Source organism: Phalacrocorax aristotelis, chromosome Z (assembly GCF_949628215.1).
Source record: "Phalacrocorax aristotelis chromosome Z, bGulAri2.1, whole genome shotgun sequence".
Taxonomy (NCBI): Eukaryota; Metazoa; Chordata; class Aves; order Suliformes; family Phalacrocoracidae; genus Phalacrocorax; species Phalacrocorax aristotelis.
In genome coordinates, this window is record NC_134311.1 from 58,597,069 (window position 1) to 58,620,385 (window position 23,317).

General features: G+C 36.0%; 2 protein-coding genes across 2 annotated transcripts in view; one reads left to right on the top strand and one right to left on the bottom strand.

The window, feature by feature from the left end:
- Positions 1-23,317, top strand: part of CENPK (centromere protein K) — a 550,311-nt gene that overhangs the window by 384,920 nt on the left and 142,074 nt on the right. The gene's annotated exons all lie outside the window — the stretch shown is intronic.
- The window catches only part of NLN (neurolysin), a 36,563-nt gene continuing 19,421 nt past the window's right edge, over positions 6,176-23,317 (bottom strand). The window contains exons 4-13 of the mRNA XM_075078856.1: positions 22,418-22,525; positions 20,860-20,962; positions 19,993-20,153; positions 18,450-18,585; positions 15,864-16,230; positions 14,320-14,521; positions 11,060-11,246; positions 9,615-9,743; positions 9,001-9,137; positions 6,176-6,688 (exon numbers count right to left, since the gene is read on the bottom strand). Coding sequence (XP_074934957.1) covers positions 6,554-6,688; positions 9,001-9,137; positions 9,615-9,743; positions 11,060-11,246; positions 14,320-14,521; positions 15,864-16,230; positions 18,450-18,585; positions 19,993-20,153; positions 20,860-20,962; positions 22,418-22,525 — 1,665 coding nt within the window. The 3' untranslated portion in view covers positions 6,176-6,553. The remainder of the gene's footprint in view (positions 6,689-9,000; positions 9,138-9,614; positions 9,744-11,059; positions 11,247-14,319; positions 14,522-15,863; positions 16,231-18,449; positions 18,586-19,992; positions 20,154-20,859; positions 20,963-22,417; positions 22,526-23,317) is intronic.

A 23,317-nucleotide genomic window follows, 5' to 3' on the forward strand; every position in this document is an offset into this window, starting at 1 on the left:
TCTTCCTTTGAAAGCTTTCCAGCTCTCAGGTAACCTCTGTGGCAGCCCTGTTCTGCTCCTTCTCCAGTCTCCACACTGGTTCAAACAGCAGGTTGATCTGGTACAGTATCCTACCTCTAGCAGTGGCTAAAAGCAGACGCCTAAAAGAAGTATGAATAGGGCTGCCATACACAATATTTCCGTCAATATTCTTCTGATTTCCACCCTGTACTTTGCAGGGACTTCCTGAGGATGAAAATGGCTTTATGTATTTAAGTACCCTCCATTGGCTTCTCATCTAAGACTGGAACTTGTGAAGTCTTATTTTGAACCCATGTAAACCTATTGCCTCTACAATACCCTTGGCAAAGAGTCCCATGACTTAACTCTATTCTACATGTAGAACTGCCTCTGTATATTTGGAATGACAAGTTCTGCTAGCCCCCAGTTAAAAATCAGGATGCCAAAACTGCATGCAATTGCTGTGCCCATTTTACTGCTACATTATACAGAAATAGCATCAGTAACCTGCTCTCATGCAGAATTCTTGCACTCATCCATGGTGAGGTTGCTTACCCACTTTTGCTATAGTCCCATAACAATTCAGATTGAACTGACTACCATAACCAGTCTATAGATACTTTCAGAAGTCAGTAGTTTCTAGAATACAGTCCACCAAGCTGTAGTTTTAACCAACTTTTTTTAGTTACTACATGCATCTTACGTGTTACTTTGCCCATGCTACAGAAATTCTTAGGCTGAACACCCAAAGCTTTCAAACAATCCAAAGAATTCTGTGTGACTGCTTTTTTTTTGGTCACTTGCTTACAAATTCTATCACCATTGGTTTTATATTACTGGCCTCTCCTGATTCCTGAAGCACTTAGATCACTGTACCCTTTGCAAAGGTAATTTTACACCAAGTACTCCCTGAGAACAGTTAGCTGCTCTTAATCCATATTACATACTCTCTATTGATACCATATAGTGTTACTTCAAATGAAAATATACAGCACTGACTCAAATATACCTTACATAAATCTCTCTATAATCACCTTCATCAGGCCATAAATTATTATATCAGGCTTGTCTGACAAAACTTCTTTTCATAAAATCACTTGCACTGTACAAATTGCACTCATTGTTTAATTCTTTAGCAACAAAACCATATTTATTCTTTCCCACTGTATTGCTGAAGATGGATTGCAACCTATGTGACCATAGTGACCTATTTGCCCTTTTTGAACACTGGAACTCATTAGCACTGTTCTAGTACAATGGCATCTGCCCAGTATCCCAAGATTTAACAGCTCTCAGAAAAAATCCCCCATCACCAGTTCTTGTAGGTTTGTAGAGTGCAAATTATTCAATCCTACTCATGCAAATATGTTTATTCTTAGTAGATGTTGCTTAATATCCTCCCACTTAATAATGAACTGGAAAGTACCCCATTTTTGTCATATGACATGATTACATCATATTGCTTCTTTCTAAATGCAGAAGGGAAACAATAATTAAAAATTGTCTTTTTCATTTGCAGTATTAGCATTCCATCTACTAAAGGGTCTGTAACACAAATGGGATTTTTTTAGTTCTTAATGTATTAAGTTATACACCTTATTGGCTATAATCCTTTCATCCTTTTTTTTTTTTTGTTTTGGCAGTCTTAGACTTCTTTATAATTTTTAATACTTTACAATTCCTCAACTATTTCCTACTCCTGACCCCTCACTTATCTTTTGTTTACTTTTAATTGCTGTTTTTACTGGGGAACAGATTGGTTCTTAGATTTGTTCTAAAAAAAATAAAGTTGTGAAATTGTGGGATTTTGCCCAATTGAATTTTAAAGACATACCACTTCTCATTCACAAAGTTTCTTTCAATAATTTTACTCATTGGTTCTCTTAGCACTGATATCTTTAGGGAAGCAAGTATTGCTTGAGTCTATCCTCTGTTAATCAATACTGAACAAAATTAGGTCATGCTTATTGGTTTCTAGGCAACTACTAACTTCCAATTAATTTAATTAATTTGTCTTTATCTACCCAAAGAAGGTCTTAAGTAGACTGATTGTTGTTTGGTACCATGCCGTTTGTATCATCTACACTTTTTACAATGGCTAATGATGATTAGCTGTACAGGATTTCCAGCGTAGGCCCCGCAGACTGAATTCCTACTATAACATCACACTTTTTTCCTTTCATCATGGGAAACTATTATTTAAAATACATTCATGAACCGTAATGAAACAAAAATTAAACTCCAGATGTCGGAAAGAAGTGCAAGTATTCAAGCAACAAGCTGGTGCATAATCCCAAGTTCTTTGTCATGCAAATAAAAAGATAAGAAATCTATTCATAGACAAGCTTGTCTTGTTTCTAATCCATAAAACAATGAAAAGCACTCGGCAGCCTTTCATAAATCAGTATGTGTTAAGCTACTGTCTTTTTCCTGCTATCTGCCTCTGACATCCACTCCAATCCTTCTACAACTACTGTCAAAACACCCTACTCCAAATTCATCCCTCTCCCTACTGCATTCCTTCCTTTTCCTTTGACTTGTGCTACCACATAACCTCCTGATGCCTAGCCTCTCCAATCCCTGTCAGAAATTACTTGCTACGCAACCAGCTCTACACTTCTGGAAAACCCCTTCAGGAGTCTCCATTTAACTCAACTACCCTCCACTACCTCTGAAGGTATTTGGAAATTGTTTCATTTTTCAGAGAGGAAGCTGAGATCTTGACCTTGTGATTTACATCTAGTTGGAGTAATTTTACTTCTCCCATACCAAATGACTAGAGCCATTAAAATTAGTTGCTGCCTGATTATCTGTTAAAACTGGGTTTAACAAAGTTGTCAAACAAGGTCAGCAGTTGATTGACCCTGACTACTGATTAAAATGAGGAAGTTTTTTTTTCTGCTATGTTGTTATATTAGTAATGACAACATACAGCAGAGAACTCTTTGTATAGGAAAACAGCAACTGTAATAGTATTAGAAGCTCAAGTGACAGTCAATACTCCACCTATCTCTACAAACATGAACTCCGTATGTCTTAATGCTCTCCTTATTAAGTCAGCATAACAACTGATAGCCACCACAGTTCAATCAGCAAAGTTCAAACTTTTTCTTCAGACTGCTTTTACCATCTAGGTTTGACCACATGGCTTGCAAGCAATCCAGACACAGCCTACATGCTGGGCCTACGTCAGACAACTAGCAGAAGGGGATGCTGAGGCCATCACCTAGCCGTCTTGTGATCCAGCTGCTTGGACAACCCATTCTATCTTTCAAGTGAAGCAGAAGAAAGAGAAAGCCATTGCCTATGATCCACTTACTGTGTGGTTATCACCACTCTCTCCTGAGTCTCCAATTTTACCCTTTCCTTTTCATTTGAAGCTTTTATTGTGAAGCCAGCCAAAATCCAATTTGCATTTCTGACAGAGGAAAAAAATTAATTCTAAATACAATGAAATTCTAAAAAGATACATTACAAACATGAAAAGGCACCTGTTTGTTACAGACTAAGATTACAATTTACTTTTTTATTTATTACAGTGAATACTTAAAGTTGGGTTGGAATAAACACAGGCTTTCACTGCTTTGAAATTTATTTCACTGGAAGCATGGGTCTAGCAACTCTGGAATAGTCTGGGTTTTGCCAGATACCTACCTCTTGGCATGTTTGAATATGTGATTGTTTCTGTGCAGTGTCAAGGCAATTACCTCCTGTTTCCAAAGCAGAAGTAGTACAGCCTGTTTTCTTGGGGGACTTTATGTCACAGCCTTGGAATAGTGTCAGAATAAGCTGTTTCCTATACAGACAAAGTTTCATGCCTATGACGGAGAGCTGCAAAAATAGAAAAGATGTCTTCTTCCAGGTTATGTTTTCCATTCCAAGATCAGGTCTTTACAATAAGAAACATAAACATGAATTTCATAGACTCAGAATAGTTCAGGTTGAAGGGACCTTTAAAGGTCATCTAGTCCAACCCTAATTGGCCTCCATGAAGCCAATATAAAAATTAGCAGACAAGTCTGATATATTACCCCATTAAGATGTTTTGGAAGCAATTCAGAACACACCCATTAGTCTTCTGTGCTGAGTACAGTTTTAGCCATAAGATAGCCTGCCTTAATTATTGACTGATGCAGACAGAGAACTAGCTTCTACAAAAGCAAATTACAAAAAATCCTATTCTTTGGGACAGGTACAGAACATAACATTTTCATTGTGGTCACAATGTGGTTTAAGTTTTTCTCCTCCTGGCACACAAGGATATCCAGCTGATGCTAACACAGCTGTACAATCATGTAGGCATTTTCACATACATGGAATAGCAGACATTCTCCTGCATTTCAGTATCTAGTTACTATATACTGTTTAACACACACACACACACACACTCTAAAGAAACTCTAAAGAAGGAAAATAAACAGGTCAATTCAATTATCATCATTAGCATCAGTACTGTCCTAAGTCTAACTTTTAAATCATCACATAACTTTTTATCATCACATATTTTTGTTTACAATGACTACATCTGCAATTATCTACCTTGATCTGAGACTGCTGGTTTATTCAAAGAAAGGTCTCCCTCATGTGGAAATCTGCCTACCAACTGTAAAATAAAAATTGCGTTTTGGTTCTTAATGAAGGTTTCATTGCTTATATTTGCAGCTTCATTTTTGGAAAGTAGCACTTAGTATATTTTTCACAACATCTTAGATCATTGAAGCTATCATTACATTTTGAAAGGAAAAAACCTTTGACAAGATAGAATCACAAGAATCACAAGAATACATTTAAAAAGAAAGCAAAATACTTCCAAACCCAGTCAGAATATAAGGGAAATTAATCCAGGCAAAATTCACACATTTTAGGATAATCTTGCATCCATCTGTTTCCTCAGCTTTCCTTCATGGCTGTTCTGAATACCATTCAAGATGTTCTCATATATGTGATTGTCGTGTATTGCCTTTTCACGGCCCAGCAGAACTGGGGTTTAAAACTGTAACTGGCTGTGAGAGTTAGAATTTACTTCATCAGTTAGAATTCACTTCAGTCTGCTAAGACTACATAGTTAATATGGTTTGGCTACAAATATTTGTTTCTTCACATCTGTAACTAGTGTTGTTCAAAAGTAAGTCCTGTCAAACTTTCCACTTCAGAAACAAATGAAGCTCCTTTTTTCCCCCCAGCTTAAAATGCTTTAAAAGAAAAACACACAGAAATAAAGTTTCAACTGAACATTCACAATTGTGTTTTTTCCCCCTGAAACACAGTGGCCCAAAGTTAATGCTTTCAGTTTTCTTTTGCTAAAAAAAAACAAACCAGGAAGTCTTTTGGGTTGACCAGGCACATTTTCTTACTTTGCAGTTGAGCAAACAAATAAAAATACCAACTATGTTTACAGCTATGGTTCAAATGCCTAAAATATACTGGCTGGTAACCAAAATTAAAGTTTATTCATATGCATGTTGTAATACCAAAACCAAAGTAAGGGATGATATCTAAAGACAAGAAAAGTGTACTTGGCTTAGCAGTTTTATTTGGGTGGTGTTGAGTTGGCTTGTAAGACTAATTTTTCCTGATCTTGCAGAAAAACCACAAAATAATTCCGGGATTACTTTCACATTCCCACAGCTGAAATCATTAAATCTGTGAAGCTTTTTGTAGCACCTCTGCATGCCACACTGGGAAGGAACAGGGAAATCTTGGATTGACTTTTACCATTCTCATGGGGAACATCTTCCCTTCCTTCCTTCCTTCCTTCTAAGCATCTCAAAATACTTCACAAACCAACTGAAACCACTATAATTGCTCAAGTATAACTTTTCAGTGCCGGTGTTGATAAAATTTGGAAAACAAAGACCTGAAAAGAAAAAGTGGTAGAAGAACTGCAAAGGTCATAGATTTTGGCTGTTCTTCGTCAATGAAGGGAAGAAAATGGTAGCTCAAATGGTAGGGTTTAGTTATACTGTATAAATTTATAAATGATACAATAATTTAACACGCATGAGAATGAAGCCTAAAAGTATCACACAAGTACCTCTGCTGTAAAGCTGTCTGGGCCAGGTTCTTAGTCTTGAAATTCGTCAGGAAGCTAGACTAAACCCAAAGCATGATGAACTCAAATGCAGCTCTCCATCAAAGATGCGGTGAGCCATCAATATAATAGAAGAATACAGAATAATAATGAATCTGTTTCTTTTATTGCTAGAAGTGTCTTTTTTTCCCTCCACTTTTAAAATTCATTCACAAGACATAGTTTAAATGCATCTATTAAAAGAGAAACATTGTATCAACTCCCCATACTGATTAGTATTATTTCATAGCAATTAAAAAAGTAGTCCAAATTCTTCAGCTTCTGCACAACTCAGAATTTTTTTCCCTGATGTGTTGAATTTTGTAGTCCTATGCAATTTTTAAAAATCACATTTTTATACAATTAAAAAAATCACCCGAAAGTGATAAAATTTTCCTAGAGTGATACATAGTTAATTTGTGAAATACACTGACATTTCCAGCTCATTCCATACTTATATGCCATTACAAAGGAACCATAATTTTACTGAATACATAATCCCTTACTCAATAGGAAAGCTCTCTGGCTTGGTCTACGCTCCAAGAAATTTTGTAGCATGTCCATCCCATCCAAAGATCCTCCAGGTTTCAAAATGAGGTTTCTGTATTTCATCCCAGCCTGATAAAAGGTAAACCAGAATGTTAGTCGTTCTTATCTTGTGAACTGCCTCTTTTCTGTATTTGTCATGTATTTAAAAATCTAATCAAGGTTAAACACCTTCCCCTCCTTCCAGATTTTCTTAACATGAAATTAGGATACACCACAAGTATAATTTAGATCTGCTGGAAGAACTCAAGAGAGCAGAAATTTAACCTAGTCTTGAAGAAAACATTTTTCTTGTGTGTTTACACTGCTTTGGAAACTACAACCACAACTTGTCTGAAAGACATCCTATAAAGCATAGCACACGCAGTCTCCACACAACCTTCAGTGATGGATTATCCCAGTGACTGACTGGCAGTAAAAGGGACCCTAACATCCATTCTTTCTTACTTGATGATTTCTCTTTCTTTAATCTCTCTTTGGAGAAGTGAGATGATACTTCAGAGATAGATAGATATAGCATTGCAGAATGACATGGCACATATACACATATTATATGTATAGTAGTATATGTAATACATACAAACACATCTAACTCCCCTATTAAAATAATGGAGAATTAACTCAGGTTTTATTTTTAGGAAGAAGCATTACTTCAGAAGGAACGGACTCCTTTAAAAAGAACAAACGAAGCTTCTGTGACAACACTAAGTAATGAGGACTTTCTTAACAAGAGGTCATATTTTGAAGAACATATGTGGAGAATTTTGGGCTTCTGAGACAAGACTATCAATAAGAACATATTATTTTGCATGCAGATATCGCAGATACTTCTGATACTGAAGAAAATGTTCTTCCTTTTAGTCACCGTATATACAGATATATACATCCCCCACATGTCAAAGCTATGAGATTACAGGACCACACCACTTCCTGATAGCTGTATTGCAAAACCAAGCATAGGTCTCTAACTATTGGACTTCCATAACTTAATTGCGTAGTCTGAATTACAGCTGGGAAAGAAGTAAAATGCAAAAAAAAAAAAAAATTCACTGAATCACTTGTTTTTCACTATTTCTGTTAGTTCTCTGGACGTTAGCAGCAAATGAAGATACTGTTCCTTGTAGTTTAAAAATATTGTTTGAAGACTTGAGTCTTTGCTGTTGTCATTCCAGAGCCAGCACAGTGCTCAGTTTTAGGGAGACCAAAGGTTATTTCAGATAATGTGCAAGAACTGAGGAGTGTGACAATGAATTAAGTTAGAGTTAAGTGTTTGCTGAAGAATTTTTATAGATACAGCCTCTGAAACTAGTTTCTGTAACTATTGCTCAAAACAGGAAGAGAGGTTTTATTCTAACAGGAAGAGGTAAGCCAAATTTCTAAAAGCCCTAGTCATAATACCATAACTGTTTTCCTTTCCTGCTGTTCTGAAGACTAGTCTAAATCTAGATATAATGAAATACGAGTGAGTAGAAAAACCACACTGGTATCTAGTATTTGTTCATAAAAGATGGTTTTTCCCATCTTGTGGAACTCTATTAAACTTACATGGAATGCAAATAAGGAAAGCAAGTTGTAAGAAAACCAATTTGAGAAGGCAGCATTGCTTGAAGAGGGAGAGAAAAATCTCCACAGAGTTGCCCCTGAAGTTATTATACAAGCATTCAAGCAAAGTGTTGTGTGCACAAACATATGCTAGAAAGCAAGTCACACACGCACACAATCATTTTTCTTTCTCACTTCTTAGCCTGGGTAGCAGGCTTCACACTAAATGAAGCACGACTTGCCTTTCAGCTGAATCATAGGAAATATTCGCTCCTAGCATAATTAATTTATTCTCAAGGCCTCCCATGCACAGACAAAGAAAACAAAAATTCCCACAAAAAAAAGATCAGAATAAAAGGCACTTTCATCCCTCAGGAGAAGTAAGGGTCACAGAGCAATTCTGGCAAACTATAGCTTAGGGTTTTGACTATACAATCACTCAGAAAAGAGTTTTGAGAGCAGGGAGTAAACCTAACAGAAAAAAGGTCTGTGATGACACTGGAAGCGGGTGTGTGTGTCACAACAGAGAACTGATGCAAGGTCCCACAACTCTGGCACCAGCACCCTTATCCATCTCTCCCAGCTGCTAACAGTTAAAAGAACCCCTCCCAAAATGCCATTTTTAAGATCCATATGAACAGCATTTTATTAAATTTTAAGGTGCTCTTGGAAATTCTAAGATTATTTTCTACAGTAATTATACACTTTTTTTTTGTTGATCTGAACTTGATGGGTACAGAAGAAGTACTTGAGATATTATCACTATGATTATGATCGCAATAAATGTGGTTTCAGAGATGAAGTGCAACAAAAGTCTTTAGTAAGAAGCATTCATCACCCACCTTTGGATTCATTATTCCTTCTTGCTTAAAGCAGCTATAAAAAATGTCCATGGAAAACACTTCACTCCACAGGTATCCATAATACTGACCATCGTAACCACCTGCCAGATGACCAAAAGTAGCTGGCATGTTTGTTCCTTGAAAAGTAGATTAACATTAATTTATTCAAATCAAATGCAGTTATTTCTTTGATATATATATACACTACTTCAATTTTAAGAATAAATTAATAAGGAATTTATATAAACTACTTCGAAACTTCTAATATAAAAGGTCTGAGCATGCCTCAAAGTATTGGCCACATTCTGTTGATTACAAAGGAAACTCAGGCTGATGGCACATTCAGCACAGATGTGACAGAACGTCTAAAATAGTGTTCACATCCTGTCACTCTAAAATATAACCTGCAAAAGGTTAAGCTTTATATTTACCTTAATCTTCCTTCAGAAGACATCATTAAGATCACCCCAAGTTTCGAAGTAATTATTTCAGCTTCATAAAGTCGATTCTTATAAATAACTCAGGGGTTTTGTATGCCAAGCATTATCGGGAAAGAAAGGCATGTTTAATCAAACCATTTGGACATGATCTATAAAAGCTTCATATTGACATACCTGGGGTGGCAGGAATTCCTAGAATCTCCACACAGTATTTAGCATATTCATCTGCTGGGTCAATAGATAGCTTTGTATGCAATGCCTGGTCAACTTTGCTCAAAACAATCTGACGGAGGGTTAAAAGGCCTAATTGGGTAAAAACATTTAATTAACTAGCATCAAAGTAGCTAGGGTTTCTTTAGCACCTTTCATTCAAAGATCTCAACATGCATCATAAATTATTATAATTTTAACCACGAAAAAAGCTTGGAGTTATGTAACTTCCATCTGAACTGCTTCAGTTAAAACAAGTTGAGAGGCATGTTTTTAATATAGGAATTGTCATTATAAGCATCTTTTAAAATGTTATTTTCCTCACAGATCAAAACCAAAATAAAACAGGTATTTTAAAAGCAAATTTCAGTATTCAAAATTACGGTTTCAGCTGTCTTCACTTCCTGTACACCATTTCATTCAGGGCTTGCACAGATGGTAGTAAGTATATCTACCCTAAGACACTTCAAAGAGCAGCAAGAACTGTTGCTGCAGCTGCTGTAGGCTTTTTTGAAGAAGGTAGAAGATATAAACCTTTACTCAGACAAAATGCTTATGTAACTACAGTGCCTGTACAAGCCAGAAGGACAAGGACTTATTCAGCATAGAGAAGCAGTATGAAATAACAGCAGTGGCTTAATGACAAATGGTTCCATAAGTGGGTAAGACTATGATATTCGGGGAGGCCTGATTACAGAGACAGAGGAGTAAGAGTGACAGAATAACAATGAGATGATAGGTAATGACATGAGATTACAGCCTCGGTTTGGAGATACATGTAAGGTGGTACAAGACATGGAAGGAGAAGAGAACTGGGACCTTAGTTTGGGAAGGCAGTACATCTGCTGGAAGGGACTTAAGGTTCTGGACTGAGAAGTTAATAGGCTGAGCAATGCAGAGCCAGAACACTTCTGTCTGTGATATGCTATGTGTGTTCAGTAAATTTGAACAAACGTACATTAAACAATTTCATGTCTGTCAAGTGTCATGTGCAGATCAAATGTAGACAGTACATGTAGAAAATCGGATACTGCATTCACGCACAGTGCCTGCCCTGGGCTGCCAGAAAATAAACCTAACAGAAAACCCAGGACCTTCAACCCACCCAGTTTTGAATGAGCAAAGTTGGTAGGTATAAAAAAGTCACATGGAGAGGAATGCAAAGGTATTTTAGTCCTGTGGGTAGCCTAGAAAATCAGAGCTGCTACTGTTTCTGCAAATAGTGGTATCTGTCATCATAGCCTTTATTAATGGTGGTACCCATGCAAATAAACCCAGAAGGACAGTGATAAGTGCACACACAGAAGAAATGTAATGGGCTTGTTACGTTTCTCTTTAGTGTTTCCCACCAATTTTTAAAATTATGTGGTTTTATACATATACCATGGGAAGAGAGGGCAGAGAGATACCTGTATTAGCCAGTCTAGAGGCAGCAAGTTTCTCAAGGAGAGTGTCTCCAACATGGCTCTCATCTTTATAATGTCTTGACATTTGCTGTAGTGATTCTTTTTCCCACACCCAATTCTCAAACATTTGTGATGGCACCTCTACAAAGTCTGTTTCCACATTAGTTCCACTAAACCTAGCAAAATCAGTCTAGAAGGAAAAGCCATTGTATTAAATGAAAATAGAAGCCAGGTTTTCTAGCAGAATACAAACTTCCAGATACCAAAATTTCAGTGTTAATCCCAGCAAAAGGAATATTTTGAACAGGTCAATAATAATTATTAAAAAATGCATTTTAAAGAAAGGAGGGCAAAAATTCTGTTATACTATTACCAAGCAACAAAATAGACTACTCAGTAGTTATTTACTGCATTCTTTACTGGTTTGAAACAGTACATCAGTTTTCTTAGTATTATTGATTTTTACTTTTTAGGTTACAACAGCAATACAAATGTTTCCGTGCTGTCTTATGACAATGATATAATTTGTAAATTGTTATAACACTTCGTTATATTTCCCCAAAGTAAAATAATAAACTCCAATTATACACTTACAAAATAGTTCATTGTATTACAGTCTACCACAGTGATCCAAAGATTTTACTTGATCAACTTATCCCGTTAAGCTTTGTCCTAACTGTCTTCATTCATAAGGCATATTGTTAACATATAGCACAATTTTTGAGCCAATAATACATGGCCTGAAATAAATGAATCCTAGCAACTTTATCTGTGAAAGGTCTCCAACTCTGACACTCAATCTCTGATAGAAGAATCTTCCTTCTGAAAGCCAAGTACATTAGAGCTTTTTATTTTTTATTCTAGTATCTTCAATCACTTCATGTTTACAAAGCCCCCCCCAGATACTAATTCTGAAGAAAAGTTTTGTACAGTTAAAAGTCTTCATTAAAATATATTCTAAACCCATAATATTTCTAATAAGAAGCAGTTTTGAAAGACAGTTGTTCAAATGCCAACAGAAATTATTTGGTCTCACTCCACAGTTGCCCTGTAACAAGTCTACCTCCTCTTGCCAACTCAATTTTATTGCTCCTTCCTTCTCAGCAAAATTCTAACATAACATTTCAAGTGCTGAAAGAAAGAGAGAATTCTCAGTTTCCCAAATCCCTTCTCTAAGAGCTGTAGATATTCTTATGTTCCATCCTTCATCACGGAATAAATACCCACAGGAGTACTGGCTTTTGAACTTACTTTCTTGCAGGGTTACTGAAAAAAGCGTGTACAATATAGGACATAACATTGAACTGACAGCTATGTCACATGCATATATCTTCCTCTCGTGTCTTCAAAAGAACAGCAGAAAAGGAGAAAAACATTTCAATTCTAATTTTATTCTAATTCAATTCTAATTGTGGGTTACTCAAATCCATGGTTGTAACAGGCTGGCCCTTCTTACTGTACTTGTTAAATGGCAGCTATGAAATAAAGCTAGGAAGCATCAGCTGGGAAGAAACAGTGATAGTAGTGGCTGGAGCAAAAGGTAAAAGGAGTGCAAGAGTTTTTTGGCCTCCAGACATCCTCATTTACCATTACACAAGTGCACTATGCTAACAAAACAATATTAAGACATTTGATTCAAGGTACTTCAATAGCTCTCCTTCCCTAACTTCATAAACAGGTCCCTCCCTGCCCTGATATCTCACTTTCCAGCAGGGCCCAAGTACATTACGAGGAGTATCAAGTCTCCAAAAGCTGACCTTTATCAGCAGGTCACAGATTCCCACCCAGTATGATCCCCGCATATCCTTCAAATGCGAAGTTTTACCGTGCTTTAACAAATCATCATATGAAACAAGACAGTGCTTTGCACACACAAATCCCAGAGGACAGAATGTTCATAAGTGGGACTAGCAAGCTATTTGCAGGTGTGCAAATAACAATTTATATAAAATACAACAGCAGTGAGCATGGAAGCTATGCACACAGAAACCACCTCAGCATTGGAAGAGAGAACTGGAAAGCAAGCCTCCCTGACATTCCACAGCAAGTGAAGTACATATGCATTGGAATTGTTGGCTTGGGCTGCCCAGAAGGGGCTCTGCAGCACCCAGGCACACCCTCATTGGTTATCAAAATGTTGCAGTCAATTTTGTACCAATGGTGAATGTGTCTCATTTATAAATGCTTTCTAGGTAGTTTGAAAGAAAGAACAGGTTTTATTTCTCAAATTTTCAGCTCAGGAACACCTGTCTTAGGGTGCAGATGATCAAATAATTATTGTATTTCTGCCTTCAACATGATGCAAAAATATCTAACCAAGTCTAGCTACTTGTTCTGAAGTTTGCTGGACCATCATTTGTTTAATTCTGGATTTAATATATAGATTCCTATGACTTTGTTTCTTTATTCTGCAGTCGTAGGCTCTAGAATCAAGGTCAAGAATTAAAATCTAATGTGTGCCATATTTATCTGATTTTATTATTTGATACTTTTTTATACAGAAGGTGAAAGCAGCGCTACACAAAGTCTGGATTTGTAGATAATTACGCAAATTTTTTTGTGAATGAATACTGAGACTTGACTCTCTCTGAAACATAAAATTTTCATTAGGCCAATAACAATTTTATCATTTGGCAGATTTGATTTTACAGGTAAGTAAAAATGGAATCTGCAATTTTACAACTTTATCGACATCTTTCTGCAAAATCTGCAGACTAGCTTTGGTTCCTTCTGGTCACTGTGAGAACCCTGACTGTCAGATAGGAAAGCAGAAGAGACAACAGCTCAGGCAAGCCCTGTTTTATGCTTTCGATGTCAAGAGCGATAGCTCTTAAGTGTAATAAATGCCGAAATGCTGGAGATGAGCTGCATTCACCAATCATTTGCATTCCCTTTTTTGCTTCTAATATCTACCATGGTACTAAAAGTAATAAAAAGCCCTCTGACAGCTGTAACAGAAGCCATCACTGAGCACCTTTGTTACCTTACACATGGATCTGTTCACTCATCACAGGTACCTGCACGGTGCAAATATAGAAGTGTATGTTCTCATTGAAATGTTTTTCATAAGAAGGTGTATTCATTGCTGTAGTTTTAAATAAAAGCAAGCAAACAAAAAACCCCCTAACCTGCCACTTTGAAAAGTAACAAAAAAACTGCACGTGTACTTTACTAAAATTGGAAACCACCAAAATTAACTTATACCTTGCTTTGAGACACTGGGAAAAAAAAAAATCTTACAATGGAATTGAAACATCACTAACCTGTGCACATATCTGATGCATTACATGACCAAATTCATGGAAGTAAGTCTTTACTTCATCATGTCGCAGCAATGATGGGCGATCTAATGCTGGTTTTGTGAAGTTGGTTACCAGAGCAGCTACAGACATCATTCTGCTGCCATCAGAGAGAAGACAGCCGGGTTGGAGACCAAAGCATGCTGCATGCCCATACTTTCCCTCTCTGTGTAAGAAAATATATCAGACACTATCTTCAAACCACAAACCTGATCACCATAATGGCAAAGAACAGGAACAGTCGGTATCTCTTTAAATCTTTACACAAAGAAATTACATCTTATCGTAACTTCTAAGACACACTTAGTTTAAGATCCTGTTAAGAGCACAAGGTGGAAAAAAACCCCAGTACTTAAATCACATCAGTTTCAGATTCACATCAGTGTTTACAAGTACCTGATTTTTACTCGAATACTGAAAGTATGTATACTTTAGATGTCAATTCTATTTTAAACTGCTGCTGTAACAGGCAGGACTAGGTTCTGGCTTCTGAAGCAGTATTTTTGCTTTCATTACAGGAGACAAAAGACTACAGTTAACTGCATTTTCAGTGTGATCCAAAGTTTAAAGAAAAATTAATTTGAAATTTTTGCCATAAACCTGAGTTGTTAACTGGCTAGTTAAGTCAGAAGAGTCTTACCAACAAATAGGTTCAGCAACTCATATGATACCAGAATGGGGGGAGCAGACGAACAGGTGAAGGACATAACATGTGCCTGTCTTAAAAATGAACAATTTATGTACTCTTGTATTGACTAACCTAGTTTTCTTAATCCAGAGGAGCCTTAAATCAATTTATATTAAAAAAGGGTAACAGACAATTTATAAATTGCTAAAGAATAATTAAAAATAAAAACAACCAAACAGTGAGAAACAGACAAAAAGGACTAGTTAAGAATAAATCCTGTCAAACCAGTCTAGTCTCCTAATCTCTGACATGACACAGATGATGCTGTAAATGGCTACAAAGAGAGCTGGAGAGCAACAGAGATCAACCTGGAACTACATTTCAAGATGTTCTCAACAGGAATCTATTTTTAGTCCTGACCTATTTGATATTTTCTTTAGCAGTCTGGACAACAGGGTACAAAATACACATATAAAGCGTAAAGAGGAACTGGGAGAAACTAGGAATATTTGCAGATAAGAATATAATTGGTCTGAACAACGACCAATATAAACCAAAAGTAAACCACAGTAAAGTTAGGAAGTAGAAAAGTTCATAGAAGCAAAAAAAATTATGGACAACTAACTAAAAAGCAATACTACAGAAAGTGAACATAGTAGTAATGCTTCATAAACTGAATAAAAGCAAGAAACACGGTAGTACTGCAAAGAAAATGCAAACAATCCGAAAACAGCCCAGAGGACAACTTAATGAACACAGTAATAGTCTTGTCAGTGGGACAAATATTTAATTCCAAATGCATTTAATTTCAATGACACCAGCAACCCACTCAGACCAATTCAATTTTAAACACGTAAGTGAAACACTAAGTCATAATTACCTGGGGTAAAGGTCCAAATAGAATTCCCCTAACATTTCTCCTGTTGAATTATCTTTTACCGTATAAAGAGTAACACTGTCATGCCAAACAGGAGCACTTTCTACTTGCTCAAATACAAGTCCCAGCAGCTTCTGGTAAATATTCAGCAAGCCTTCTGTAACAGCCTCAATTGGGAAGTATTCCTTCAGCTTTTCTTGATCTATGGAGTACTTGAGCTCTTCTGTTTTGTTCATATAATAATGAAGATCCCATGCATTGATTCTTCCATCATAATCAAAGTTTCTTTCTTCACACTCCTCCTTCTTCAAATTTAGAATGAATTCTCTTTCCTTCTTAACCAATGGCTTTAGCTTTTTACTCAAATCATCTGAAACAAAGATTGCCTTGGAATCAACTTCTGTGTTCCTTACTATAATGTGTATTCCTACAAAATACACTCATAACTAAGTACATGCCCAAGAGTGGATGCCAGCATTTTCCCTTGTTGACTACCAGCAAGCAAATTATCTCTTACCATGTCTTAATGAATTTTAATTGCATGCATGCTATAAATAATACAATAGTCCACATAGGCCTATCAGTACTGTAAAGGGTTTTGCTAAATTTAGACTTTTTCAAAGACATCAGAAATGGAAAGTAACACTCGACGTTTTTGCTTGATGCCTTTGATTTTAATTCATGTAATCTCTGTTCTCTTGATGTGCTTCTGCAGAAATGGCCAAAGACTACAACTACTATTAGTTACTGCAAGTGCAACACAAAATTCAAACACTACTTTTTCTTCTGAGACTTTTCAAAACAGATTGTGACCTACTTCTCACTGAAGTCCTATAAAAGAACATGAGACTAAAGAGTTCTTGCCTGTACAACGGTTAGCTTCTTGACTACCAAAGCCACTGGATATTAATCTCTATGATCCCAATTTTTTCCAATATAGCTTTTCTTGGACAAAAAAGGGTCATACCACTATGAATCCAATATTTTGAATATAAAATATTTATGCTTACTGAAACTCCCATAAAGCACATACTGCACTTATTGTCTTGTAAGTATTTCTGGACTGCCAGACATCTTTTTTATTCCTTAAGAATTCAGGTTAATGTTCACTATCAGTACCTAGAGTGTAAAATTTAGGAACTGCCACTCCTGTTTCTAGATAGGCTGTAAGGCACTACATGCGTTCACATGACTGAAATACTGTTTGCAGCTTGTATTATGCTAAACTCAGAATATGTCATAGGACAGAATACTTTTCTTCCTAGCCATAAGATCGGCTGATGAACATTGATTTAAAACATTAACATATATGAACAAACCAGAGCAAATTATACCGTCATGCTTGTAGCTGAGGATGTATCAAAAGAACTAAATTAAAGCTGACAATTAATTTGATGAACTTTTGCCCTCTGCAAGAATTACCATGAAATATTATATTTATGAATAGAAAAATATATGACCTCATCCTGTAAAAAGTTAAAGTCACAACAATAACTGCTAACTTATGAGGTCTGTCAGCTTCAGAACAAATGAAAAAACCACAGTATTACATAAGCCCATTTAGAATTACAAAAATATAATGGATAGAAAAGAGTCCAAACTACTTTAAGTACATTTAAAAAGAACAGGTAATCCTAACATTTAATTATAAATCAAAATTAAGTGTAAGTTCACTGACAAATATATGGATAATTGGTATTGTCAAATATGGAGCTGAGCTCACACCATAACAGGAGAAATGTGACAGAATTACAGGTGAAGGAAGAGGTGCATTTGAACCTCTTTATTGATGTAAGAATACAAAAAACCCACTACCACCAAACAGACTTTATTGCTGTACTGAATTGTCTTGGGGGGTTTAATTATAGGATATATCAATATACAATCCTAAGTGGTGTTAGGACACATTAATAAAAGAGCACATACTATTCTGTGGAACAACATAATCCCAGAAAGTAGGAGTTAAGACTATGCACAAGAGCAGGGCCCACTGAGGTCAACAGGATGACTATAAATTTGTGAACCACTCAGTTTAAAGTTTTCAAGATATCTCTCTTTTCAGATCAAATTCCATTAGAGGGCTTTGGAATTCCAGATTTAATTTTTAAATTCAGCTCATGGAAGTTGCATCATCGCATACTGAAATCTTTCATTATACTTACTGCAGTTTTATCAGAAAGACACTAAGGCTACAGATGCACAAAGATTTGCAGTTAACCTAAGGAAATGAAAAGCTGCAACTGTGACACAGCCTCCTGAACTAATAAAATTGCTTAGGTTGCACATTATTCTGGTTCTAAATTAGGATATCTGCATTTTGAGGCAGAGAAAGACATAACCGCTTCCCTATATTGGCTGTCACAGAGCAGTTATTTTCAGATTTTTGTCTTGATTCCCTGTTTTAGAGCAATTGCATTTGTAGAGCTATGGTCCGAAAAAAATATATGCCAGAACAGAAGCAACAGAGAGTTCCTTTTCTATTTCAACGCGATGGACACTGTGACCCAATTATGTATTTAAATTTAACTTGGCCAAGGAGTCATGTTGCCACACCACATATAAAAGTAACGTTTATAAATAAGAACAAACCTAAGAAGGCTGTTACGTTATCTGTGCTCTTTGCAGTGTTTACCTCCAGGACAAAGTTGGCATGTGTATTATAGCCAAGAAGCTCTGCCACTTTTGCCCTTAGTGGAAGCAATTGCTGAAGAATTTTTGTGTTTTCCTAAAAAAGAAAGGAGGCAAATTTGTTAAGTGAAATCAGAAAATGCATGTTATCAAAACAATTATCTGAATAGTATCTGTAATCATAAGAAACAGAAAACATTTAAAATTAAACACTTTAAGATATAAATATGTAATAATGTAAGTTTAACTAGATTCTTGTAATTTTTTTGTCACAGCATTTGACTGCAGGTAGCTATTGGGTCATTACTGTCCCTACTATAATTTATCTGTTTTAATTAATCGAAAGATATACCATTTCATTCTAGGATAATAACAAACCTTTCACTGTTGCAAGGATTTTATTTCCTTCATGAATCATTTAAATGTGAAAAATGACTGGGAAATGGCTGACAGCAGGCTTAATTGCTTGTTAGTGGTGAAGACAGACTGCAAAGCTATTGCGACAACATTCAAAGCTTGTTTGCAAATTTCCCTCTTTTGCCACACATTGTCCCTTTCTGACAACAGCAGTCAGAGAAAGAGATCTGAAACACAAAAAACCCAGACCCTGACCTAAATGTGGTGGAGGATCCCTGGGAAGCTGAAAACGTAACTGTGTTAACCTCCAATCCTGGAATAGAGAGATTTCTCAGGGAAACACCTTTTTTCAAGCACTCAGGTTTGAAGACTGTCCCACAGTTTTAAAACCAAATCCCTTTAAGTGTGCGGACTTGCAGAGCATTCAGTTCTTGGTGCCATTTTATCTTACCTTGTTCTCTTCACATTTTCCAGCACTTCAAGTACAAAAGCTCAACTCTGCCATTATTCTCTAATGAAGAGTTGATACAATTGCCTGAATAACATTTCTTCGATCCATTCTACCCTTTCCATTATTTTTGTACCTGTCTAGGTGCCTGGCCTCATCAGTATCAAACAAATTATTTGTGAAGTTATTTCTTTTCATAAGGCATGTTTCCAGCTATTTTTCAGATAATTAAACGAATCTTTTATAAAAATTAGGGTTTTTTTTAAAAACATCTAATTAAAATTCTCAACAATATGCCATGTGTTAATTTCACATTTAATCACCTGTATTTCTTAAGTAGAATGTGTGCTTAAATAACCCCTCTCATTCTGAAGAATCTCAAAGTACTGCAGAAGCTACAATCAGACATTCTCCAGGAGGAAGATGCCAGTAAGCAGCTGCAGAACACTGCAAGGAAATACAGCAAAATCCTCTATTTACAGCACCACTGAAACTTTAAGATATGGACACACACACAGGCGGATCATCAACCTCTAAGGTCTTCAGATGTCAGAATAAACTGGAGCAAGGAATTATTAAAGATCACACTGATATTTTGGTTTCATAGTACTGGACAATATATAGTACTCAAATCTAACACTTGAATGTCTAGTTCCATTATCTGTCATTATCCTGTAGAACAGTTAATATACAACATACCTCTTTGCATCTTGAGTTAAAGGCATATTCCATTTTTCTCCTGGTTTCTGAAATGCAGCACCTCTTCATGACAGGAAAATAGTGGGGATATTTTAAAGTAATTTTATATTTGTCTTCCTCAGTCTTCTCTAAACTCTTAATAAAGTCATCAGGAAGGCCTTCTATAGAACACAATTTAATAAACAGTGTTTACCAGAGTTACTGACTCTCCTCTTTTTGTAAGATTGATGCATTTGTTTTGCTGCAATCTAATTTGACATCAGAAATCTACACAGAAATATAACCCCTCTTTTCACAACTATTTGCTAAAACTTTTTCAAATCACAACAATCAAGTAACAACGGAAACACTAGTGAGTGAAAGAGAAATATACGTAAGGCTATTAGATAAAACCTGAATATGACATTTTAAATGTCCGGTGTTATTAAAGCACATTTTATGCCATGCCCTTCAGATGAAGAATGCCCAAATTCTCTGTCACATGAAATCTCTAGATCAGATAGCTAAAATATATTGCAGGACAGGAAGGTTTTTCCAATCATTGCAAAGAATATAATACACAGGGGATTGCCTAATGGTGGAGAACTGAGAAAAGAAGCAGAGAATAGTAAAGTTATGACCAAAAAAAAAAGGAGGACAGATATGCTATCTTGATGCAAGGCAAACACTTCAGGAAGCACAAATCTTTGAAGAGATCATGAACACCTGCAAAGGGTAATTCTGAACTGACTTTGGGGAAGGATTAAAAGGGAAACAGAGAAGACTGGAAAACAGTCTGAATTTTACTCGATCTAACCATCATTCACTGGGCTAAAAACAATTACTCCAGTAAAACTGGAAGATCGAAGAAATGGAAATACTACTCACCAAGTTCTTCCTTAGAAAATACAAGAAATGTGTTTTCCTCATTCAGGTTTCTGTTGAAGTCTATACACAGCTCACTCAATTTTTTCTTCATTGTCTTGATTTCCTGTACCAGGTATAAACTGAACTTAGTGGAAAAACAAAAGTCAGACTTGGCAATTATTATCCTTGACATGAATAGTATTTTACTTTCTCCTGCTAGGCTCTCTACTAGCCAACAGTGAATACCAGCACTGAGCAAGTAATACACTGCAGGCATCTTCATACTTCACTCTCCCTCAGCCTCCTTTTTATATTTCTTTTGGTCGTGAGCAATATTGTTGCCAGTGAGCGCTGGATTGGGGTTATTGCTCCAACATTTCAAATGTGTCCTCGACTCAGAGGGGACTGAACACATAAACATGTTCTCTGAACAGCATTTTGTGCTAACATTCAATTATTTTCTTTTATTTTAAAAGCCTAAATTACAATTTTAAGTGTGAAAATATCCATTAAAATCAACAAGAATCAAGGGAGTAAAAATGCATGCAACCTACTGAAAAACACTCCTTTGGAACTGTATAGGTATGACAAAAAGAAGAGAATACCCACACAAGACAAGACCATTCCAAAACCTTTTTTAAAATCCTGATATTCACCCATCTGAAAGTTCCTAATATATCTCATAGCATGTCTCTACCCCTTACTGTCAAGTTCACATAAACATGGTAGTTACCAGTAGAAGAATACACACCAACTACAAAACTTGGCAGATTATAATCAGTCAAGTTTTTACTTTAATTCAACTATTGCCTCCCTATGAAGTATTTCAAAATTCCTTTAGAGGCATCAGTTGCCCTTAAGCAATGCAAATACATGTGAAACTGTTCCCACTAACTGAAGGATGTGGATGAAGAATGATTATTTTCTACAAAGGGTAAAGTCTATTCAAGAGTCATAAATCAAGATTGTTATACAACATCACTCAGAATTTAAAGATTTTACTTCATTATTTTCAGAAGTGACAAGTGCTTTTATATGCTTGGGTAAATTCTCCCTTAATGGAGCCAAAATTTTCAGTGCAGCTTGTAGCCTTTAAGCTACCTCAAGGTTTTTTTGGTCAAAATGTTAAAATCTTGGACACATTTTACCACATTGGCTAATAATTGAAATTAAATAGCTGTGTCTTTGTAACAATTATACGTACTTATGAAGCTCTGACTCACTGACACTTTTGATAGGCCTGTTGACTAGGAATCTAATTTAGGTATTCACTGTAATCAGAATATATAACAAAACTCCTCCAGATAGGCTTCTTTTACTCTGGAAGGCTAAGAAAGGTAATGCATACCACCTCTATCCATGGAGTACCATGGATGTCTAACAGATTAATTTAAAAACCTTAAGGTGACTGAAGTCTAAAGGATGGACCTGGAGCTAAGAACAGTTAAGATCAGAGCAGTAATTAAGCAGGTCCAAAAGCACAAAGTTCAAATAAATATTTAGTACAGCTATACAACCATAATTTCATCCCTTCAACAGTTTGTCACCTTTGCTTTATAAACTAATTGTCCATATTTACATTCTGCACTTCTTTAGGAAGATGGAGTCCGTTTCTTTTCCCCACTTGCACTGATTTCTCTAGGTATCGCTTTGTTTCAGGCTTTATATTTTGAAGATTGCAGGTTTGCTGAAATGACAGTACAGAATAATTGAATTTACAGCACAGTGTAAGAAATGTAGCAAGCATTATAAACGTCTGAACAGAGTTGTTCTTTAGAACACCACCGTAGTAAAAAAAGAACACCCCGGACTTTTGTGTGAAGGACTTTCCAAAAACAGTTACCTTACACAATAGTATTTTTATAACAATGTAGCATGGTTTTAAAATAATTTTCTTTTACCAAGTATCTCAGCACATTTACATGCTGCCATAATGGCAAGGCCTTTTTGTTTATAGTACAGTGCACTTAAGCTTTTTGTGTAGAAATAGCTTTCGTATACATACTTGGAAGAAAATCAGTGCTATATGGTAACACTGTACGTTAAAACTTGGAGGGAATAAAAAAACCCCCAAAAGATCAGATGTGTCACTGAAGTTTAGCAAATGGCACAAAATTTAGGCATATACTTTTTCTCTTTCAGAACAAATCAATAAGTGACAACAAATGAAAACAGTATTTCCATGTCTGTTTATGCCATTATAAAGACTCTTGAATGGTCATTTCCTAAAGCAACCAACATTAAGAGACAAGATACTGGTTGTAAGAGAATATGGATCAGTCCTCTGAGGGTGTTCCTTCAAACTGACCAAGCGTAACTGTTTAATTCAGAAACTTGCCATTTTGTCCTCAATTGAAAATGATGCTGTACACATTCTGATTTTATCTTCCCTCATCTAAAAGTGAACATTTAAAAAATGTTATTAACTTACAATCCTTCAGTTAAGTTCACCTTCAAATATGAAGCTGTTGGAATTAGC